Below are 24,926 nucleotides of genomic sequence, written 5' to 3'. Positions count from 1 at the left end.
ACTCTTTAAAATGAAACCTTGAAGTAAAAAGTGGGAAATAAACCAGAGCAAGAGACTCCAGCTCAGAACGACTAAGTATGGGAGTGAACAATCTCATCTAGGATCATTTGAAGCAGACAAAGCACCTTTTCTTATCGCTAATTACTGCGAAACGCTCCATGCACTCAACCAAGAAGCTGATTACTCACAAACCGCGCTGTGGCAAACTGCATTTCCACACAATTTCTATCAATTGCACATTGTGATGCTATCTCAGGAACGGGAGAAGATTTTTGGGGCAAGAAAAATTAATCCAATTAGGCTTTCATTGCACTTCAAGCTTCACTCCCTCCCACTTTTCTGAATTAGATTGTGGGAATGCTTTAAAATGCACAAGCAGATGAAAATAACTTTAAAGCTAGCTTTACTGTAATTCTCTACCTGGAAAAATGGCACAAAAGTGCACTCAGCCAGCTGCAGTAAACATAATCTGATAAAAATAAGCGTTTGCTCTGAAAATTGAGTTTTAAGAATGTGAAGATGGCAGTATTTCATTTCATATGAAGAGCTCTAACTGTAAGAAATAAGCCTGGAAACCTTTAATTTGTTTGAAACAGACACAGTAAAAAAAAAAAAACCCTCAAACCATCTATTCCTATCAGTTTCTTTTGTTATAAACTCAAAAAAGAAGTAAAAAAGACTGATTGTTTCAAATCATAAAAATACACTGAATGGCATCTTTGAATATTCTGCTGAAAAGACCAGTTCCATGCTGTGTAAGCTGGTTTTAGCTGGTTGATCTACTGTTGGTTAAAAAGTTAAAAGTTAGTTAGTTAAGACTCTTATAGGCTATGTTCACATTGTCAGTCCAAATCTAATTATTTGTGTATCCTATTGGAGTCTTATCTAAATTACTGACTGTAATCGCACTGGATTGAATGTGTGTCCTGTGGCACTCTGTCGTTTTCTGGAATATCTGCATTGGTTTCTATGGAAATAACGTTGCGTTAGTAGCAGAGGCGGACAGAGTACACAGCTTCATTACTTGAGTAAAAGTACAGATACCCCTTGCTAAATTTTACTCAAGTACAAGTAAAAGTACTACAGTCAGATGTATACTTAAGTAAAAGTACTGAAGTACTTGTTTTTAAAAGTACTTGAGTATCAAGAGTACAAGAGTACATTTTCTAAATATTGCATTACTACTGCCACAGTGCTTACATTGGTAAACACAGCAAACACTTGAAGCGAAAACTATCATTAACTTGTTCAGAAAATTGAAATAGTCTGGCGAGGTGGGGCCACGGGTTGGCACATTCCCGGGATGGACCTGTTGCATCTTCATCCATTGTTTCGTCTCTTATCTAAATCTGACCATGGAGTTGAATTTGGCGGAAAGCTGAAGGTGATTGCTGATAGGCTGTCCCAATCAGTGGTGCCTGCCCAATCCAATCACGTTTGAGAGGGAAACAACAAATTGAGGGTTTCCGAGATGTTTCTTTTTTTTTTTTTTTGAAGTAGTAACGGGTACTCACGGTTATGGATAGAAATGTAGTGGAGTAAAGAGTGCAATATTTGCCTCTCAAATGTACTTGAGTAAAGTCATGAGTACTCCCCAAAAATGATACTCAAGTAAACTACAGATCCCTCAAAATTGTACTTAAGTACTGTACTCAAGTAAATGTAATCCGTTACTGTCCGGCTCTGGTTAGTAGGTATATGTCAAAAACAACAACATGACAATGTGCAGCCACCGCACTGGACTACTTCGTCTTCTGAGACAGAGGCTAAAATGTAGCAGGCTGGTATGGCTGCTTTATTTCGTGCTGTCGTCTTCGCCAGTCTTAAAATTCAACATGTCTCCATTATAATGTAATTTTCTGCTCGACCTGCACTGCAACACAACCTTGTTTGTTTACTAATGTAAAATTTCTGCAGCGACTTTCAGCATGTTTCCTATAACAACGTCTGATATGTTTACATTTTACCTGGCGTGAGAAAGTCACATAAACCACACGAAATCCGATTAGAGCGGTCAGACTAAAACGGATTTCCAGAAATGCGAATTGAATGGGATTTCGAACCACATATGAATGTAGTTTAAAACGGATTTGTAAAAAGCGTATTTCATGTGCTTTTTCGCCGTTCACACTTGCTAAATATGATTGGATTCCAATCGGATATGCACAAAAATCGGATTTGGACTAAACAAGGCTATAGATCCAGCATCCAAAACACAGTTTTGCTGGTGTTTTCAACAGGATAGTAGCCAAGAAAGACCAAAGGAACATTAAAAAACACAAAATGTCCACTTTTTGAGCTTTGACACACAAGACCACAAGCCAAATAACCTACAAAGGACAAAGAGAGAAGTTAAGTGTTTAGCTTACAGCGCACTTCCAGGTACATGCTCTGGATGTCCTGACCAATGGAGTTGCGGGCAGTGCAGAGGTACTGGCCGGCATCGGTGAACTGCACGTACTTTAGAGTCAGGGAGGACACACGGGCATCACTGCGTACAATCACGTTACCATCCAGACTCTATGGGAAAAAAAGAAAAGAGAGAGTGAGAGTAAGAAAAAGATATGTAAAACAGAAGGAAATTAGTCAAAGTTAAACCTAAATGGCAGTGCTAGAGGCACAAGGGGGCCTTTAAAGTGATAGTTCACCCAAAAATGAAATGAAAATGAAAAATGTCATCATTTTCTCACCCTCATGTTATCATTTTCTCACCCTCATGTTGGTTCCAAACCTGTGACATTCTTATACAGCATGAAACACAAAATACGACATACTGAGACTTCACAACAGACACAAAAGAACCATAAAAGTATTGTAAAAGCAGTCCATTTAACTTCTATATATTCCAAGTTATTTGGGATGAGAAACCGATTAAATGTAAGAATTACAAATAAAATCTTGACATTTACCTCTTAATAAAAGAAGCAGAAATCATTCAACTGATTCACTGAAAAAATCCGAATCAAAAGAATGATTCAATCAAACCGAGGAAAGGTGTTCCAGTGAATAACAACTTTAGGTCTGTCGTACAGGTTTGGAAAGACAAGAGGGAGAGAAAATTATGACATTTTTTCATTTCTTCAGTGAAAAATGATCCAGATTATTTATATCATTCCTTCACACAACTACAGACGCCAGTTGAATGGAAGAGGAACGGTATTTCTTTGTTTCAGCCTCTGTCTTTGGGCTCAGGGGGGTATTTTGGGAGACAGTGAGGCAGGGATCAATAATGAAGTGGACCACACAGCAGGGGCCAATTTAAAGCCTTTTCTCCTCAAAGCCTATTTAAACAGCACAGCTGGGACAATCTGCTAACAGTTTTCCTCCTTGACTCCATCCCGCACACGAGCGCATGCTCTTTAGCTCGTTCTGCATTTACTCTGCTGCCCATCTCTGGTTACTATGGTGATCTGAGATCCTATGGTTGAAGGGGCTTTGAATTCGGCAATCAATAGGAGTTCCAGCTGTTACAATGAAAACACGGCATGCGCTTCATCGCGGCTCTGTGTTGTTTGCATTTCAAAGCCTTTCTTTCTAGCTTTCTTGGTAGTTTCACTAGATTTTAAAAGCAACTAAAAAGGCCCTTCAGATCAGCTTCCAAAAGGAGCGAATTCACATCTTTACAATGCTAATTCTTTCATGCTTATTAAACATGAAAGCTTTTATGACCTTATGCTTATTGAGAACCACATGGAATATTTGTACTTTTCATGTCACACCACATAACCATTTAAAATGAAGTGAAGGCAAAATAAAGTGTTTAAAAAGTAAATGGTGACAAGCTAAAGGAACTACTTTAAGATGTACAGTTTCCAGCTAAAGCCCCAAGATGCCACACATTATTATTATTATTATTTTTTAAATGAAATGTAAGAACATTACATTTGTTGTTTTCTCAAGAGCATGACATTTTCTTCACAGGTGAAAAATAAATAAGGAGAAATTTCGTCTGAAAATTTTGCTCTAACCTAACCTAACTTAACCCTACCCTACCCATAAGTTATCCCTAAAATCCGAGGGGAAACATAGATGAATAACACAGCACCTCACCCTGCTTGTAAGCCTAAACTAGACATGAACTGTAAACTTGTTCCTCAAATCTGATTGGTTGATAGGAACGTTGTTCCAGGATCAACAAAGATGCTGATACAGGAACATGTTGTATTGGTGAAATCATGTTCACCGTCTTAAAGTGAATGGACCTTAACATTTTGTGAGATCTCAGTTTTTTAACTTGAGGCAATTTTTTAAAAATATTTTTCATATATGGGTTATTTATTATTCCATATTTATAATAATTATAAATTATATAATATTTATTTTGGCTCTCGTTTTAATTGGCTACACATTTACAGTTGAGCACCTTGTGAATGGGACTGAAAAAAAGTCCATGGACGTGTAATGCGTCAACTAACCATATGTTACACACACTGTACATTAGTGTTGGTTCCACGTTGTAAACTTCAAAAGAAGAAATCAAATGGAAATCCACAGATTAATGACACTGATGTAATTTACAAGAAAATTAATTGACTGAGTGCATCTGACGTGGATAATGTGACCCATGTTAATCAGAGAGTGCAGCCTCTTCCATGACAGGTTTAAATAGATTTATTAGTCATGCCAGCTGACACCATATTACTCAGTTAACAAACATGAGCTGCTCCTGTGCTGAAGCCAACAGCCACGATAATCACATGGATACTCAATCCCGTTCATTAGCTACAGGACATTTAGGGAGAAAGAAAGTGTAGCTGTCACACCTTGATATTAACAATAAGCATTGTTGACATTCATAAGCAGTATTCAATGCAGCTGGATGCGCTCTACATTTTCCGTGCTTAGCAGAGCATTCTTTGTTTTACCTGTGCTACGACCTTGTTATTGGATGTACATGCATACTGAATTGAAAATGGAATGCTGTTTTGAGCATCGACTGCAAACAGCTCAGTGTATGATTCACATTTTCTTTAAGTGAAGCTACTGCAAAATGTGAGCATTAGCGTGCACCTTTCATCAGTGCCACAGACGGTCCCCTGACAGCATGAAAAAGGTAGCTGGGAAATAAGACGTTTCTGAAACCTGCAGTGGCACTTCATTTATAAAGTGCCTGTTCAATGGTCAGTGAGAAATTTGACTGCGAGCGGAATGGAGTGTGCATGGCGCTGAAATCCAATCAATTCTCAAACTTGATTTAAGGTGTGGTGGCTTAGTCACGATCTGAGGGATTGAGTGCTTTAAGTAACAACCAGGGTCTCGACCATAAATTCCATCCTGCTTGTGCCTCACGTTCAGAGGGCTGTTAGCATGCAGGTCTGTCGAGCGACTCCTCTCCCGTTGCATAGTAATTGACAGTAAGCCAGCATACGCAGCTACTCTCCTGTTTTATGTGTGTACGTAGGGGCTGGTTGCATATAAACCTTCACGATTTCTTTGAACGTTAACCTTGAACGCTTCCGGCAAATCACTTTGTGCCTCTACCTCCTCGTCGGTTGTCAAATGTAGCAGAAAACAGAAGCGAGGAGAGAATGTTTCGGCTTACGTTTCAGCACAGAAATGCAATCGCGGGCCGGTGCGTATCTATCTCGCCTAATAGAGAACGCAGGAAGCCCCATTCTGCCCATCCGTTTTTCCTGAAAGATCAGACAACCAACGGTGGATCAAAACCAGAGCTCACATTAAAAGGGCTTTTGTGTGGAAAAAAAGGGATTTTTTTTATTTTCCCTTAGGAGAAAATAGTAGGTGATGGCAATCATATTTGTATGACTGCACTGACATAGAGACGACGTTAAAAAAGGTGTTGCTGACTGTCTGTGAGGAAAGCGAGTCAAACGGTGTCCTGCACTTCACATTTCACGCTAGCACTCTAGCACAGACAAGATGAATCACGGTGTGTCCAAATGCGGATGAATATAAATCTGAACTTTTGATAAAGATGGCCTAGCTTGAATTGATACAAGACATGTTGAGAAATAGTTGCCCTGAGGTGGTCTGCAGGAGTAAAAGTCTAGACAGTGAGCAGGACGGACATTCCAAGATTGAATGAAAATTGAATTAGAAAAAGGTCATATACTGTAGTACGTAAATACCGGTTACTGACATCCTTACTATTAGAGAGAGGAAATTATATATTAACTTCTAGAAGGGCTGTCAAAATATCAGAATTGCAGAAATCAATGGAAGTGAAATTATTCAAGATTCACACACACACACACACACACACACACACACACACACACACACACACACACACACACACACACACACACACACACACATATATATATTCTTGCATGATTATTAGATATAACACATTAAAACTGATTCACTGCCATCTGAGTATGTCTGAAAAGCAGGTCTGTAATAAAAATGAACAGAACAGTTTCTTTTTTAGGCTTAACAGCGTGCTCACGTTTGATTGTAGAGGGTTTATTAAAGCTACTAAAGTTATCCAGCTGTGAGCAGGCAGTGGTTTTCTCTTTTTCCGGTTAATGTTCATGACTGATTAATAGTAGAAAAATAATAAGAGTGTGGCAGATCCATTTACATTTCAAGGCAAAAGTATTTGATATTCTGGCACATCACACATACATTTTTTTTGTTCCTCCTGTATGCATTCACTAAAGACATTTACAACAACTGTGTTTACATTAACACCTCGGCATGATGGGCATTTCGAACAAGAAGTGCATTTGGCCGTTCTTGCATGAAGTGTTACGTGGAGGCATGAATGCACTTCACAGCGCACGCGCACAGTATGTGTGAGCAATGAACATCAGCCGCCTGTCAGTCACACAACACTCAGCTACAGGAATTTTTAGTCTTTAACTCGCAAACTCTTAACTATTCCAAAACTCTTGATGCAGTAATTTCCTTGTCTTTGACTCAGAGGAAAAGCGCATGTTTAAAGAACCATGTTTCTTTTTATCTGTACTCCTGAGGATTAAAAACATGAAGTGATGTGTGGGCAATCCCATAACTGCGGCCTTTCATCTCAGCAGATCAGATAAACAGTCCTTCCCACACAATCCATATGCATCTGAATCATTCTTAATCAGCAGTGCAGAACACAGATGAATTCTCTCTCTGACAGATGAATAAAGCAAGGAAAAGAGTAACATTTCAGATTCAAGAATGCAATCACTTGCTCATACTCTGCATCTACAGCTTGAGTCAACATGAAATCAAAATGAACCTATTTACTTTCTTCTTAATGCAAGTTCCTGGTGTATTGTGGATGATTATTCTTAATAATCATAATGTATTTTCCCTTTCCACTGATATCACTTAGGCCATGCAAGCTTTTGGACGATGTTCACCATTAACCAGGCAAGATTTTAGCTAAAACATTTGGTCTGGTATGTATCTTCTTTTCCCAACTACAAATGGATAAAATACAGTCTACAACAGTGGTTCTCAATTCCAGTCCTCGTGACCCACTGCTCTGCACATTTTGTATGTCTCTCTTATCTGACACACTCAGTTCAGTTCATGGAGTCTCTCCTAATGAGCTGATGATCTGGTTCAGGTGTGTTAAATAAGGGAGACATACAAAATGTGCAGAGCAGTGGGTCACGAGGACTGGAATTGAGAACCACTGGTTTACAAAATGCATCCTGTTTAACACAAATTTGCCACATTACAGAATTGGGTTTCACGTTGACTTTTTAAGTTATTCATCTCTGACATGTGGCGTAAGAGTTTTAGTATGGCATAAGTGAGGGTTAGTATCTGAAGCTGGATTTGGTTATAGCTGTGTTAGTGTCTCCTCTAGTGCTGCTACACTCCACTGTCTGAGTCTATGGGAGAACACTGAGTGTTGGCTCATACTCTAAAGAAGTACCTGGCATGTTTCAAGGCTTGAAGCCCTTGCTTTAACACTCTCTCTTTATTTTCTTCCTCAGTCCCTTGAGAAAGTTTGTGCAAGGGGAATTCGTAAAGGAAAAAAAGGGCTCAGTTATTCTACTAAGAAATGAGAAGAAATAAAAACTTCACAGCTTAGAAAGACCCAATAGGATTGTCACAATTTCTGTTTATAGAGGCTATCCAAAAAAGAGCAATATGCTGCCTATAAAGAAAAGAAATTACATGACAATCATTGTAAACGAGGGATGCCATTTCATCAGATGTGATGTGTGTGGGTGTGTGTCTACAGGATTTCAAGGGTAAAAGAGAGCCAACACTTGATGTTCTAGAGTGATAAAGGACTTCTCTAGGATTAGTGAGCATCCTGGCTAGATTTGAAGCAGCCCTACCTTGTGTTTCTCAGGTCGAGTCCATGAAGCCTGGGAGGATAGATACATGTAAAGCAAAACATGACAGAAATGAGAAAAAGCCTTAAAAAGAAAAATCAGCAGGCGCTCAATTAGACAGGCATCACACATGCACGTTATTAAGAGCAGACAGCTTGTGAAGCTCCAAAGACAACTTGACTTTAATCAAATCAAAAAATTGTTTAGTACTTGTACCATACCCACAGGCAATAGACTTCTACAGGGTTCACCAATCTCGGTCCTGTCCCTGCAGAGTTTAGCTCCAACCAGCTCCAACACACCTGTTTGAAAGTTTCTAGTATGCCTAGTGCGACCTTGATTAACTGGTTCAGGTGTGTTTAATTGGGGTTGGAGCTAAACTCTGCAGGACAGCGGCCCTCCAGGACCGAGATTGGTGAACCCTGGACTTCTACATAATAAACTGACTTTTATTTTGTATTTGTTTATGTGTGTGTGTGTATGATATATATAAATTGGCGACATATTTATTGTCATGGAGTTTCCCGATGTGAGCCATCAGCTAGTCAGGCCTTCACAGACAGCGCACGTCCTTAGCGAGATCCAAATCCACATGAATGGCCAGTTCAAAGCTAGTTTACTGTCTAGTAAACGTTGGAAACCTCTTTATGTTAATCCTGACTGCTGATGAACACATCATGTGAAAGAAATTTTTCTTGCTTGCACCGACTGAAAACACACATGAGAAACACCATGAGATTGCAGTAGGCTACTGAACATTGAACGGGCCATTCATGTGGATTTGGATAAAAAAACAGTCTTTGATGCCGTGCAGGTGGTGCCGTTGATGCCGTTTAACCCTTCACAGTGGCGTAGTGGATGGGCATGCATGATTATTTATTTAAAAAATAATAATTATTTGTAACACTTTACAATAAGGTTCATTAGTTAACTACCTAGTTAACATGAACTAAGAATGAACAATACTTATTCAGCATTAATTTTAGTTCATATTAATTTAAACATTTACTAATACATTATTAAATCAAAAGTTGTATTTGTTAACATTAGTTAATGCACTGTGAGTGTGAACTAACATGAACAGTCAATGACTTTAACTAACATTAACAAAGATTAATAAATAATGTAACAAATGTATTGCTCATTGTTAGTTCATGTTACTTAATACATTAACTAATGTTAACTAATTAACCTTATTGTAAAGTGTTACCTAATTATTATTAGGCTACGTGTATTATTAAATTAATACTACAATTAATTACTAAAATAACAATTACTACAATAATTTCATAGTGCATCACCATATAACCGACGCGCTGCGAGGATAAAATGATTAGATAGATCAGCTCCTCATCAAAAACAACTTGTTCAACACAAAATGCTTCTCGATTCATTAAAATCCAAATTTTTTCACTATGGACCACAAGAGAAAAATTTCAATATTTCAAGAAAATCTATTTTATTAATCTCCTATCGTCTCTGAGAGAATATGCGCTGTTAACGCAGCGTCAGATGCCAAAAGCTGGGTTAGTTTTTACTTACAGTTTCTGTAGTGAATAATTGACTGTGGTTTGAGACTTCTTCACCAGCAAAACTCTCACACAAAGACTGCACATTGCTGGCGTGATATGATATCCACTGGCTCGCCATCATTGTTTAAAATGGAAAAATATTTGGAATATTGCGACAGTGCATTTTTCTTTATCACCAGTTGCTCGCAAAACGATGGACAATGATTCACATTTTGTGTGCGTCATTTCCCGAGATAATAAATTAAAGTCCCCCTGTAGTCAATCATTTTATCCCTTAAAACTCATATTTGATCACCCAAAATTACATATTTAAACGAGTTTTCGTCATCCCTTAAAATAGCTTAAATGTAACTCGTGGTATACGTGGTTCTATGAATATGCAAATTAGCCCCGCCTCTTGTTTTCACCACAGGGGTCTTTAAGTAAATTATTAAATAAATGAGTAAATAAACAAGAAGGTAAATAAACAAGTAACAAGCAAACTCAAACTCGTTTGCTACAAGTTTCAGTGAATAATTTGCTGATGCATGATGTACAAAAAACTCTTGATTTTTTTCTTGCCCCCAATGCATTTCTTGTCACCCATGTATATGACCTTGAACTAACCTTGTGTCACAAATGACGAGAGGCACATAGTCAAAACATCAAGTGTGCCAATTTATTTTTTAATCTGAACAACAATCATACTGGATAGAAAAGGACACATATAGGCCATTTGCAGGCAAGTAAATCATATTATGACTCAAACATGAGTGGATGCTCAAACATCCAGGTGACATGCATATGATCTTGTTAATGATGAGAAAGGTCAGACCCCCCCCCCCCCCCCCATCCCCATCCCCATCCCCATCCCCCCCACAATCCATCAAAATGCCACAGCAATAATGGCAGTCCATCAATAATTAATAACACAATAGGAATACATTTGAAATGATGCACACCTTGACACCAAAGTAATATGTCCAAGATCTACTGCCTGTGATGCTAACTGTGATCACCTCATTCATTTCGTCTATGTCCCATAAGTCACAGGCAGCAGCTTTGAGCCTTAACGAGAGCCATTCTTCCATTTGACAACATAGATCCCTGTATTCTTTGAACGGGACAGTGATGAGTAGTTTTCAGTGAAGGTTTTTATACCTTCCACTCATTTGTTAACCAGAAATCAATCAATGACGCTGCCATCTGGAATTGCATCGCCAAGAATTTGCATGACTCACAATAGAGGCTGTTGAGGACGTGACTCCAACCACTGATAAATCAAACAGACATGAATAGCAGACAACCTACCCATTTGACTTATGACAGAATGACAACGATTCCATGAAAGCTTGCTCGTCATGAAGGCAGCGTTCTATTATTTCAACCGCTAATCACACAGTTGTGGAAATCTGTCACAGATAAGTGGGATTTCAGGATCCATTATGAAATCTGACACTGATCTAGCAGAATAATTTGTGATTAAAGAAACTACTGAAGTCTGCTGAGTTCCAGGTAAATATTTAAAACAGTTAGTTTCACTTGAACAAAGCACAGCATTTTTTAAACCACTTATGTCTTTGTCTCTAAGTGAATCAATTGAGTCGTTTGTCGGATGACATTTAAAAGTAGTCTCATGTAGCCAGACTTTGGATAACTGCATCTGTCTGGTCAACTTTGCAGCTTATTCTGACAAAGTACTGCCCACTTAGACAGGATGAAATAGTTTGATTGATATCTGAAGTGATCACAGTTGACAGGAAAAATGTGCATAAATGCATGAAAAACTATGAAAGCCTGTTTCCACCAGTATTTATTAACTATTTCTCCTAATTGAAAGTTAAAGGGAAAGTGAAGTGGCGTGTAGCCAAGTATGGTGTCCCATACTCAGAATTTGTGCTCTATTTTTCACAATATGTCTTTTTTGGGACAAATTTGCTAAACAGGGTAAATTAGCATGAGAGCGCAAAAAACAAAAAAAAGCGCAGATGGCTGTGGAAAGTTCTGCGCGTGATCTACTGACGACGTGCAAATTAAAGAACACAGATGCAGTCGGATCATTTCCATAATGATTCCTAAGAAGACCAATGCAATCTACCAAAAGCAGCGCATATTAGCATCTGGTTTAAGACATGCTTTATTTTGGGTGGTAAATAATAGCACAAATATCAATAAATTGACAAGCGCAAACCTTAATAAATCACCTTGCATGATTCATTTAAATACTCTCCTCCCATAAATTTTGCGTCTGAAAGAGAAACTCTTATAAATGCATATTCAATGAGATCAGCCGCAAAAATAACCCAGTCCACACCTTTTCAGCGCTAATTGTACACTGCGTCTTCAGTAAATCCTGACAGTAGTTTTTTAACACCAAAAGAAGGTTTGCACTGGAGAAAGCTGTTAGTAAATCTGCCCCTATATTTCACAACTGTGACTTGATTTAATATTTAAAAATTTATCTCATTATCACCTTATTTATTTTTCTTTAAGGTGGTAACAGGCTTGCATAGAAAACTGTAAAGAAAAAAAAAGAACAGAAGAACTTGCGAGATTAGCCACTAGCCATTTTTTTGTCAAATATGCATCAGACAGTAGCATATCAACCGACTCTGGGGTGAAACTACAGAAAATATGACTGACATAGTGTTAGACAACTAAACCTTAGTTCCTACAACAAGCCTATCTGAATTTACAGGCCACTCTTGTTTTACAGTGGCTTGACATCCTTTATTCCTCTATTGATTTAATCACTTGCTCAATGACAGCTTGTCAGAAGGTTACAGGGGGTTAAAACCTTGAGTTTGGCACCTGCTTCTGCTATCTTGGCAGGTCGACCCTCTTCTCTTAAAACACAATCCTGGTCACGAACTCTCCTGTTGACCTTTAAAACAGAACCTCTGTCTTATTACTCTCTGCATGCATATAAACAGCCTCGGGATGACACTGATCTGTAAAGAGCAGCAAGATTATCTGTCCATGAAAATAAACTTTCAAAGTCACATAAGAGAAATAACAAATCTTAAAAGGTTTTTTTTGCAGGTGCTTCTGCAACATGGTTATCCCGGCAGGGGTGCGTGTTAATGGTTCTGAGTGCATAGACACAGGGTAGTCTGCTTAAAGCATTAGCAGAGCATAGCATGGACCATACTGACCTCAGATCAGCAGGGGTGCCATTAAGAAACTATCCTTAGAGAAAGGGCAGCTTGGCACTGGACTCCACAATAAGCTAGCAGCCCTGAAATGCCTCTTTTGATTGTATGATTCATACAGTAGCTGTGTCAAGGACAGCTCACTAGGTCCCAGAGAGAGCGGACAGGGACAGCGACTCCACAGAAGTCCTCATCTTCATTTAATGTTAAGTCCCTTGACTCATGTGATTTTCAATGCATAACACTGAGAAACTATTGTTTTTACGAGATAGTTCATTCAAATTTTGTCTTTTTTTTTACTCACTCTCATGTCGTTCCAAACCCATTTGCTGTTGCTTATTTCTGTACAGCACAAACAAAGAATTTTCTTCTTACACATTTTTTACCGATACAATTGCAGTTCATAGTGACTACAGCTGTAATTTTTTTTATAAGATTATGTTTAAGAAGCTTCTATAGATATTAGCCTATTATGCTCACCAAGGCTGCATTTGTTTGATCAAAATACAGTAAAAACAGCAATATTGCGAAATATTATTACAACTTAAATTAGCTTTTCCCCCCGATTTTAAAATGTAATCTTTTCCTGTGATGGCAAAGCTGAATTTTCAGCAGTTGTCAGCGTCACGTGATCCTTCAGAAATCATTCTAAAATCCTGATTTAATGCTCAAGAAACATTTACAGTGTTGGTGCCATATTTGATTTAAAAGCTGCTCTCGAGGTGCAGTGAATATGACAATAATGACTTGCACTGAGGTCTGTTTATAGCAATTTCAGTCATTATTTTATTGTGTATTAGGTCTGTTTAGGAGCTTGGCAGATGTGGTCACTATGAAGTCTTGATGTATGGAAAAATGAATCAAAGTTTCTAATTTCGTGTTCAGCTGGAAATTGGAACAACGTGAGGGAGAGCAAATAACAGAATTTTAATTTTTAATTTAGCTATCCCTTTAATGGCCTTTCCTTCTGGATGAATAATCAAAAACGTGCCTCTTCTGTCAGAACGTGACATCTTTGTGAACTCTCATTTCATCCAACAGGCAGAACAAAAAGCAGACAGTGAATCTTCCATAATGTAGTTTCTCGTAGAGTTCAGGGGAGACTAATCTGTTCCAGTCCGACTCAGACATGGCTCATTTGGTAGTCACAGCTTTCTGACTTCTCTGAGGTTTCTGTGCATTTCTGACTTATTCAGATGCTGGAAATTTGTGGTTGGGAATACAGGACACATATTAGAGACAGAGGATTTAAGTAGACTGCAGACATACTTATGACTCATCAATCCGTATTAACACACCAGCTCACCTACTAAAGGCCCTGGGGCAAGATTCACGAAACATTCTTGCTATTTGCTGCTACAACTGCTATTTTCTTCTCATTTTCTAACTTAGAAAAATATAATAATATTTTGTATTCCCAAATTCTTTTCTTAAGAATGTTATTATCCTTTCTTATTCCTGAAAGGAATGTTCTTAAAAATAATTGTAAAAAACGTCTTAAAGTTAAGATAACCTCCAACCTGTCTTAAATACACAGAAGTAAGATGTTTAATGAAATTACTGGGTTTACAATATTAAGCATTGCAATATAAACTAGCTACATATAATACACATTACTAGTACCATGAATGTGGACGAGTACACTGGAGTGACACCGGTCGATCATTTGCACGTATACATGATGCGTTCACTCTAGCTCGAAGCACTAGCGAGGGCGCGTTCACAGATTACAGGCTGGTCTCATTGAGATGAACCCTCATGCTCTCTTGCCTATCTGATGACCTAGCTATTTAGATATAGAAAAAAAAAATCAATGGAAATTATTTTACATTGGTGGTGTTCCTGTTATATAAGCTGTTCGGACTATGCATTACGTGACAATAACCACAGATCACACTTACTATTACATATCACGCATTTCATTTATTGAAAGCGGTGATGAGGACCCATTGACTTAAGGTACGCCTCATTACACACTGCCTGCACATTTCACTTTAAGGCAATCCTCGGGCGGCCATCAAAAGATATGAGCATACACATAGCACGATCTGTCTGAATACTCGATTCTCATTGGTTGGAATTGTTGAATGCACGGGTAGTTCCAGTCAGCGAACACACAGAAAAATACAGAAGCACTGAAACTCGTTGACAATGTTGCCCCACAACTTTTGGCAATACAATAGCTTCACTACTTAATAGCTAAATTATAAAATCATGTAATGCACACCTAGCTCTAGATTATCCCTTACACATACATACACAGGCTCCAAATGTATATTTTTTGACCCATATCAGCCAAAGATCAAAATTTACTAGTCATAGATATTTTTACTGCTGAAAATATTTTTACTCCATGGAGACTGAATTATACATATTTACATATATTTTTTGACAGTTGACGTTTTTTAAAAGCTATGGAATTTATTTTTCGTTTTAATGTTGTTTTTCAATGTTTAGTTACTGTTAGTCACCATAACATCAAAATCCCAAAAAACAATAATGTATGGAATATTGTTGTATTTATTATAAACAATGTATCTGTGCATATCATTTTTAAAAATTCATATGTACTCATATGCACATAATATTTATTCAAAATAACTTCTCCCTTCTGAAATGACATCACTTCTCTGATGACTCACATGACATCACAATAGCAAACCACAACGATCCAATCAATCAATCAAAGTCCAGCCCTACATTTTTTCTTGTTCAAGAAGCCGTTTGACTCTGATATATGTCAAAATAGGGAAGAAAAGATTACGTCAACCTACGTTTCATGCAAACTTTAATTTTGGAACCCATTTACACCATATATGTGTGAACACTCATACAATATTTTCTGATGCAAATTGTTGTGCTAGTACCTGATCAACAATGATTTTGTGAGTGTTAACACTTAATTGTTCTGGAAGAATGAGGAAAATTAGAAAATGGAAAATGAAAGCATCAGTTCACTGCATCCTGTAGATGAGGTGAGAGATGAGTGCATACTGTATCAACAATATCAGCGCTAATGAACTGCTAGAAAAAACCCTGCAGGAAAATCCAGGTTAATATAGTTTGCAATTTTGAACATATTAGCTGGTTTCTAGATGGTCTAAGCTGGATAATAACTAGTCAAAGAGCTGGTCAAGATGGTCTAACAAAAAAAACTAGCTACCAACTTGATTTAGTTGTTTTTTGGAACATATCTGCTGATCCACCTACTGACGACGACAAGCTTGGATGCAGCTACTGGCCTGCTTAGACAGGTTGCATATAATATGTTCTAAAATAAAAGGTTAAGTGAGTTTGGTTGTTCAAACACAGTTTAAGTCCTTTCCTAACATCAAAACTAAATCACATAATCAAACTGTAACAGTCACCAGCTGGAGTGCCCTTGAGAGCCACCAGAGGGCACTCCACATCATTCCCTCACAAACTACATTTCCCATAATCCTTTGCCCAGACTAATCAGCCATGATCACATTCACCTGTATATCTTTACCTTGTTTAGCTCACCCCATATAAGCCTGGTTTTCACATTCATTCCCTGCGAAGTCTTGTTAGTTGTTTACACTGCATCTCTGAGCGTTTTCCTCTGTTTTCCTGTTTTTTTTATATCTGCCTGTGTCCTGGTTTTCCCGTTCCTGTCTCACCCTCTGGATTTGTTTGTTTGATTGGACTGATTTACTGTGCTCTGACCTCTTGCCTGTTTTCGACTACGATTGTGGATTACCCTTTCAATAAAACTGCATTTGGATCCTCAACCTTTGTGTCTCAGAGCAGTTCGTGACACAAACATTGTTTACAAGATTAGGCCTTTAAGTGGACATTCATAAATGGATGTAACCACTTTTGTAACCAAGTTGCTACAAGTGCAAAACGCTCATGAGAAGTATAGAAGTCACACAAGAGTCAAATATCAATTCAGAGTAGCAAGACAAACCATAAAAAAAGCATATCCATCTGGCATTCTGAGTGGAGGACCAACAATAAAAATGATCATAAACGAAAAAAGCCTTCATTGTACAGCTGTCTTCATTGTCTTTTTCTTTGACAGCTATGAATATTGGCTTGACTAGCACGAGATAATACAATGCAAACACAAGGAAGGATGCAATCTGCTGGGCTATTGTCAAATCAGATGTACACGTAAACATAAGGTGCTTTTTCATAGTCCACCTACACAACGTAGCCCACCAGCAGGAGGAGAGAAAACCGGTCGCTTCCCAAGTACTGCTGGCATAAAAACAGGGTGACCAGTGGCATTTTCTAATAATACATGAAGGATTGTCTGTGAGGATTGATTCCCATGATGCCTTGTGGATTTGATGCATACAGTATAATTAAAGGTGCTCTAGGTAACTTTTTAACCTTAACTGAACAGCTTTGGAGTCAGTGGAATGGTTATATTACTTATTTCGAGTTGAATGGTGGCGGTTTCGCACCCCCCTGGTGCCCGAGAGCGGAAAAAACTCACTTGCAACTTTGGGCCGGCGGGTCGGCGTCAGGAAGTATCGCGTGATATCAGGTCTCGCGATGTAACGAATTGCTTGACGGCACTGCACACGTACACGCCCCCATTCAAGCACCGGCTAGCTATAAGCAAAGGGCAGCGATAGATTGAGTTATGGCTGAGGCTGTAAAAAAGATGCAGAAAGCTAGGAAATCTTTGTCGGAGGACCAATGAAAGAGGAAACGAGAGACTGACCGAGCAAGAAGTCAGACTCGAGTAAATATCGGACCGGCTTTTTCAGAATGGTGAGAACTGAGAGAAACAGAAGCCTGCAAAACGGATGCTGATCCTGCTGTTGCACTTGTAAGTATCTTTGGAATAAACTGTGTTTAATATTTAAATTTCAAGTAATTGCGACCTCAGGATATTTGCTATTGTCTGTAAAGGTTTTTATTATGATCGCTGTCTGTTACGGGCTTACTAGTACGCTAGATACTATAACTTTGATGTTAGCATTGTCATTAGCAAATACGTTTGATTTCTGTAGTTGTTTGGCCGTTCCTCTGTCGGTTTTATTTGTGTAACTTACACTCTTATTTTATGTCACTAAGTCAACGCGTCAGATAATAGGCAATAAACATGTTGCACATATCATGAACGAGCTAGAAAAAACGTTCTGATGTTTTCTTAGACAAGCAAAGGTAAACCGTCATTCTACCAGATTAACTTATAGACCTTACTAATATAACTTTAGACAAATATTAGCCTCCGATATATATATATATATATATATATATATATATATATATATATATATATATATATATATATATTTATGCTCATGCCCATTCTCCCAAAAACAAACAAACACCAAAGCAGTAGTTCGCCTCGTTCATATCGTTCGTTCCGGTAAAAATATTAGTATGCATGACAACACAATAAAAAAAATAAATAAAAAAATCGCCATCAGTTGGAAAGAAAATATTGCTTTACTTGCCTCGGTAGACCTAACTGGTTTTGAAATAGCCTGTTCCTCTGCTCAGCTGGGTTGACAGCTGATCAGCTGGGTTGCTCGTGGCGAGGGGGGGAGGGACAACAGTTCGTTTTTACGACAGAGTGTTTGAAAGCATTTACTACCAGACACTAGGGGGAGCTTCGTAGAGAAAAAACACTCAGACTTGTCTTGTGTCCCTTTAAAGTATGGCAGCGTCTATTTACACAAAGTGAAAGTAGCATATTTTCTTAGCTATAGATGATATTTATACTAAGTTTAAATAGCAATAGATTCTATTTACACTAAGTGCAAGAAGCAATAGATTCTATTTACACTATATAAAAATAGCAGTTTTTTCATTGCAATAAGTGTAAATAGTTAGATGCTGTTTATACTTATAAATAGTGGCAGATACTATTTGAAGATAGATTTGAGATAGACAAAAAAAGATTTGAGGCTTCAGAGACTTGTAAACATGCCTGGACACCTTCACACCTGCCTACTGGGCCGAAACCCACTAACAACCACCTCACATTTCCCTAACTAAGACTGGATATGTAGGATAGGTTTTTTTCTGAGAGAGAGAGGAAGAGGAAATAACGTTTGAAGTGGTTGGGGGCTCCCCATCAGGCTGAGAAGCAGTAATAGCTTTTAGCAGCTGTCGATGAATCCTGCTCGCTGTACTATGATGAAATATGAACTAAAATTGAGTATTTTGAGGCTGTTAATTAAATAGCCTGCTTGACTAAATCAGAGAAGTTCAGACTCCAGCAGAGCGGAGTGGCAGAGAGCCCGAGCGCTGGTGAGCCTGCTGCTTCTGAGACATAAAAAGTCATTTACTCACTAAGGCCTACAGAAATCAGGAGAACTCCTAAAAATGTGTATGGTGTTGTTTTGAAACCTCTAGAACAAACGCTGCATTTTTTTTTTTTTTTCATCAGGGTGATTAAATCAGAAATTATAACCTGATATTTTTTTTGGACATTTTGGTCAATCGCAATATGCTACACACAATTTGTCCTTTGATGAAATGACAACACGCCTCTTCAGAGAATACTAACTAACTGGCCTTTTTGTATGAACATACACACAATATACAGATTTTTATGGAAAAATTTCTGAACAGTCATGAATAATATAATCAATAAACAATCAACTAATACTACTGATCAAAAGTGTGGGGTAAGAATTTTGTATATATATATATATATATATTTGTAAGAAGTATCTTATGCTCACCAAGGCATCTTTTGTAACTTCATAAATGTCTTCTCAAAAAAAAAAAAAAAAAGTTCTCTCTGTTTAACTGAACATGATAAACGTTTGCTTTTATTCTAAAACAAGCCTTTTATTAGGCATTTCAGTACAGCTTCCATGGCTTTCTAGAAACCTTTTTGGCAACCACATTTAATTAGTAGATATAAATGCACGGTTGCTGCAGGTGTTACTTAATAATTCCTGAGGTATATCAACCGGTTCTCTATCCTTGTTTGAAACTAGCAGAACAGGTGCAGGAAAGAAAGTCTCACTGTAAGCAACAGTAACAACAAAAGGAGTCTCTTTTGAGACACCACCCTTTTTTTTAAACAAGCACTTTCTGATTGTAAAAAGACTGAAACACCCACTCAATAGAGTGACGCATGTATGACGTCATAACCCAAACGTCCAATTTACTGGTGGTTCCTTCAAGATTTTCCTGAGAGGTTTTATAATGGTTTTTTTTGATTTATGTGTAAAATTAAAGCCTGCGGTAAACATAATATACTTAGACGTTTTGTTCTACAATGTAAATTACACACACCCATAGAAAAAACATGAATTCTGAAGCATATTGTTAATTTTTTTAAATGTATGTTTGTACGAAATGTAACTAGATAATACCAGGGCCTAAAATTAACACTCACCAAGCGCCAAATGCAAGTAAAAATCAGCACTGCCGAGAATATTAACGGTGTCAGTGTGTCACTCACCAGTTGGCCAGTAACATTTTTTTGAATTCTAACAATGCAATGTTGTAACAACATGAACGTGAACAACGCTCTGTACAGCTGACAGGTCAGAGATGCACCATCACGAAAGTTTCAGCCTTTCCAATGTAAATTAGTGCTGGAACACGAGAAAGGGAATTCGTTACTCGCGCTGTGTGCAAACATCCGATCCGAACCGCACGCCCTGAAAGCCGTGTGAAACAGCGTGCAAAGTTGAGCTCTCTCGTGCCTTCCTGCACTTAAATGGACAAATTCACTCAAAATGGTGTCATAAAATGCCGTCCAGGCGAGTATCAAACATAGCAAACATAGTCGTTTTTATGTCTTAAAGGCAGGGTAGGTAGGATTTATTAAAAATTAAAGATCCAAATTTGTTAAAACTTTCTATATATATCAATACATAATTAAAATGTAAGAACTCTGAAAAAAAGAGTATAAAAATCAAGTGACTCTAGACCGTTTAATCTGTATTAAACACAGCTCATTATTTCGATTCGGGACGAATCAAAGGATTGGCTTAGGCGACTGTCACTCTCTCGCAACCATGGCAACCACCCTTTTGCCACACAGCACCTGCCCACTTGCGCGCGACCGTTTGATTTGAGGAGTGCGAGAGGCATGGAACCTGATCACACCTCCGTCCAGTAGATGGCGGTAATGCACTATGTTTGCAAGCTGCCAATAAAATCTATCGAAGAAGAAGAAGAAGGCACTGAACCTAGGAATACCAAAACAATGGCAGAGAAAGAGCAATCTAAATTTACAGTACCGGCATATGCAGTTAGTGAAGGCAAACCAGGCAAAAAAATGCCCCTTCCCCTCCGCTTGTCTCAGGTAAATAATGCGTCCTCTAGCTCAGCGGTCGGAGTCGCGCGTTCATGTGTTTTGGGGGCGTGGCTTTGGAAGAAGCACAGAAATGAGGGGTTGGAGTGAATGGAAATAATTAGATGTCTTTAAAACAGTCGTGAGAGGTCTACAGACACTCGATTTTGATACTTTCTTTTTCAGAGTACTTACATTTTAATTATGTATTGATATGTACATAAAGTTTAAACAAATTTGAAAAATAAAATTTTTAGACCATTTCTACCTACCCTGCCTTTAAGTGAATGCAAACACACGCATAATCCGTGCGTGCATTCGGTCTTAAAGCAACAGCATCCTAATTATCCTGCTACTGTCTACGTTTTTAATGTTAAAGGAACACGCCGATTTTTTGGGACTTTAGCTTAATCACCGTATCCCCCAGAGTTAGATAAGTCCATACCCTTTTCATCTCCGAGCGTGCGCAACTCTATCTGACTCACCCACTGCTAGCCTAGCTTAGCACAAAGACTGGAGTAAACGGCTCCAGCTAGCATACTGCTCCCAATAAGTGACAAAATAACGCCAACATTTTCCTATTTATATGTTGTGATTTGTATAGTCACAGCGTGTACAAATAACAAGGTCACATGAGACACAGCCATCTTCAAACCCTATACATACTGGGAACTATATTCTCAGAAGGCGAAGCACTGCTACTTGGGCGGAGTGATTAAAAACGTCAAAGTATCATCCAGTCAAAGTATCATCCAGTTTTGTTTACCACAGGCTTTATTTTACTCATAACTTGAAAACCCCCATTATAAAACCCCATAAGAAAATCTCAAAGGAGCCAGTGGTGAATTAGACTTCTGGGTTCTGACATTATTCCTGTACCACTCTAAAACATGATAGAAATAATAGACAAATGTATTCAAATTTCTACCGTTATATCGTTCCAACTGGTATATTCGAGCCGTAGACCTTTAATACCAAGCCTTTTGCCCACTGACCCCTGATCCCTCAACCTCAGCACCTGCTCATTCTCGGTGAAGACCCGACGACCGAAGCTCCAGATGATGTTGGGAGTGGGGTCACCTGTGGCCTCGCAAGTTAGTGTGATCTGCTCCTCCAATTCAGAGGCCGTCTGGTTTTCTAGGAACGTGATCTTGGGTTGCACTGTTGAACACACACAACAACAACAACAACAACTCAAAACAGACTACTGAGACTCAAACAATGATTTTTCTCTTGTGCAATTACTGAGCCTTTACAATGGTTGTAATACCACAACTGTGCTCTTAAAGGGTTAGTTCACCCAAAAATTAAAATTCTGTCAGTAATCACTCACCCTCATGTTGTTCCAACCCCGCAAGACTTTCGTTCATCTTCGGAACACAAATTAAGATATTTTTGATGAAATCTGAGAGCTGGCTCACTCCTTTATAGGCTGCAAGGTAACTGATATCTGCCAGCCCAGAAAGTTAGTAAAGACATTGTTGAAATAGTCCAAGTGACTACAGTGGTTCAACCTTAAGGTTATCAAGCGACGAGAATACTTTTTGTGCGCAAAAACCCCCCAAAATAACGAAGATGAACGAAAGTCTTACGGGGTTTGAACAAGGGTGAGTAATTACTGACAGAATTTTCATTTTTGGGTGAACTAACCTTTTAAGTTGATGAGATGAGCACTGGCTGGACATTTTCAATATTTAATCAACACACTGCTTTATTTTATAATTCAAAAGAGGATCTTTTGTTTAATGAATGCAGTGGAGTAGCACTTTGATTTACTTTATTTGCTTTGGCTCTAATCTAAGTGCTCTGAAGCAGTGCCCATGGTGGCGGGAGAAAACGTCAACATGATGGGCAATACAAATATTGTGATTGCATTTTGAACTGCAACAAATAAACATTTCAGAACATGCAAATATGATATCAATGATAAAATACGAAGGCTTGAAATCAGCTCTCAGGTTCAACAGTGTGCTTAAACTATAAACTAGGAAGCTAGGCTTTTCGTCTCAAAATGAGTCCTCTTTCCTCTCTTTTTTTTTGCGATTGTTACTCTTTAAGAGCATTCACACTTGTTCTCCCTAAGAGAACCAAACTCAAATCAGTTCAGTTGATCGGAAAGTGAACTGAGTGAAAAATAATTCAGTTCTCTTTATAGTCACATTGTCCCTGAACATAAAAGATTGTCCTCTTTGGTTGTGATTGGGTTATTGTCCATTTTCATTTAGAGTTTTTGTAAAATACATAGTATTCCATTTAAAGATACTATTTATATATTTAATAATTATTCATTATAATTATTTATATAAATCAGTGGTTCCCAACCTTTTCCACACAACCAAACACATAAGTTTCCTTGGTAACACTTTACAATAAGGTTCATTAGTTAACATTTGTTAACTACCATAGTTAACGTGAACTAAGAATGAACAATACTTCTACAGCATTTACTAATCTTAGTTAATATTAATTTCAACATTTAGTAATACAATTATTATTATTTGAAATATTCAAATCAAAGGATGTATTTGTTAACATTAGTTAATGCACCGTTAACTAACATGAACAAACAACGAACAGATGGATTTCTGTTAACTAACATTAATAAAGATTAACTAATACAGTAACAAATGTATTGCTCATTGTTAGTTCATTTTAGTTAATACATTAACTAATGTTAACTAATGAACCTTATTGTAAAGTGTTACCATTTCCGTGGCCCGCTGCAAGAATTTTAACGGACCTGACTATTTGTGTCGCGTTGGTTTTATGAGGACTTTTTTTGCTCTAGCCTTAATACACATATATCTGCAGATCTTTGTCCATTGCTATTGCATTTTCACCGGATTCTAACTAACTTAAACACCTCTGATTGGCCATTGCATTCAAGAAATCAACAGATATGTCTGTGATTGGCTACATTGCTCAACACTGCAAAAGCACATTTTAAATGGAAACATTTGACGCTCTCCAGAGCACAAACACAAATATGCACTGGAACTTTTGCCAAATCTGTTTTGCCAGTATCCTATTATTACAGCTTTAACTGAGGGTGCTCTTGCTTTCATTTGAGGGTGCTTGGCACCCTCTAGCATCCACATGGAACTGGACCTGACTGAGCCTCAAGAGACTCTGACACATAACAATTAGACCGTATAATCATATTTGTGGTTGTCTAGCATTTACTAAGCACTGTGGCTGAAGAGAAGAAAGTTGCAAACGGAGATCAGGCTTGACGTGAATTTCATTCCGGTAAAATATGTGTAAAGCTAAAATAAGCTAATTAATGTAAAGCTTAATTTCAGCAACACAGAGCAGTAGCTGCTTGTTCTCCACTCCCACACATGTGAAGACTACCGCTAGGTCACTACTGTATTTTCTTCATTTAGCTTATTTTGATGTCAGGCATTGCTGAAAACTTATCCTTATTTGTAGGTGAAGAAACATCTGCATTTGTCCTTTTTAGCGACCCTGTTGATAACCATGTTGTCCATGTTTAAGTCTGTTGTAGCCTACAGTAACTGTATGCAGCAAAAGTATGGAAGATAAATTGGTGGTTTATTCTTAACACAACCAATCAGTGAGCTTAACAGTTTAATAATTATTTTTAGCTATTTTATTATTTCATTTTATATTTAATTCGATTTTTTTGCATATATTAACAAAATTATTATTTTTATTAATAGTAAATGGTGCCCCCCTGCAATATCGTCATGGCCCACAAGTTGAAAACCATAATTTTAATTATAAATAATAATTATAAGTATAA

The 24,926-nt window shown here is 37.9% G+C and overlaps 1 protein-coding gene across 6 annotated transcripts in view; it reads right to left on the bottom strand.

Moving 5' to 3' along the window:
* The window catches only part of ncam1a (neural cell adhesion molecule 1a), a 245,292-nt gene that overhangs the window by 48,379 nt on the left and 171,987 nt on the right, over positions 1 to 24,926 (bottom strand). For 3 of the 6 annotated variants that reach the window (XM_084136093.1, XM_084136095.1, XM_084136097.1), the window contains exons 8-10: positions 22,179 to 22,321; positions 8,256 to 8,285; positions 2,370 to 2,520 (exon numbers count right to left, since the gene is read on the bottom strand). In XM_084136093.1, coding sequence (XP_083992219.1) covers positions 2,370 to 2,520; positions 8,256 to 8,285; positions 22,179 to 22,321 — 324 coding nt within the window. The remainder of the gene's footprint in view (positions 1 to 2,369; positions 2,521 to 8,255; positions 8,286 to 22,178; positions 22,322 to 24,926) is intronic. The other 3 variants (XM_084136094.1, XM_084136096.1, XM_084136098.1) reach the window with 1 other exon arrangement.

This window comes from Abramis brama (assembly GCF_963993115.1).
Source record: "Abramis brama genome assembly, chromosome: 15".
NCBI classification, from domain to species: domain Eukaryota; kingdom Metazoa; phylum Chordata; class Actinopteri; order Cypriniformes; family Leuciscidae; genus Abramis; species Abramis brama.
This window is presented reverse-complemented; position numbering and strand designations above follow the sequence as displayed.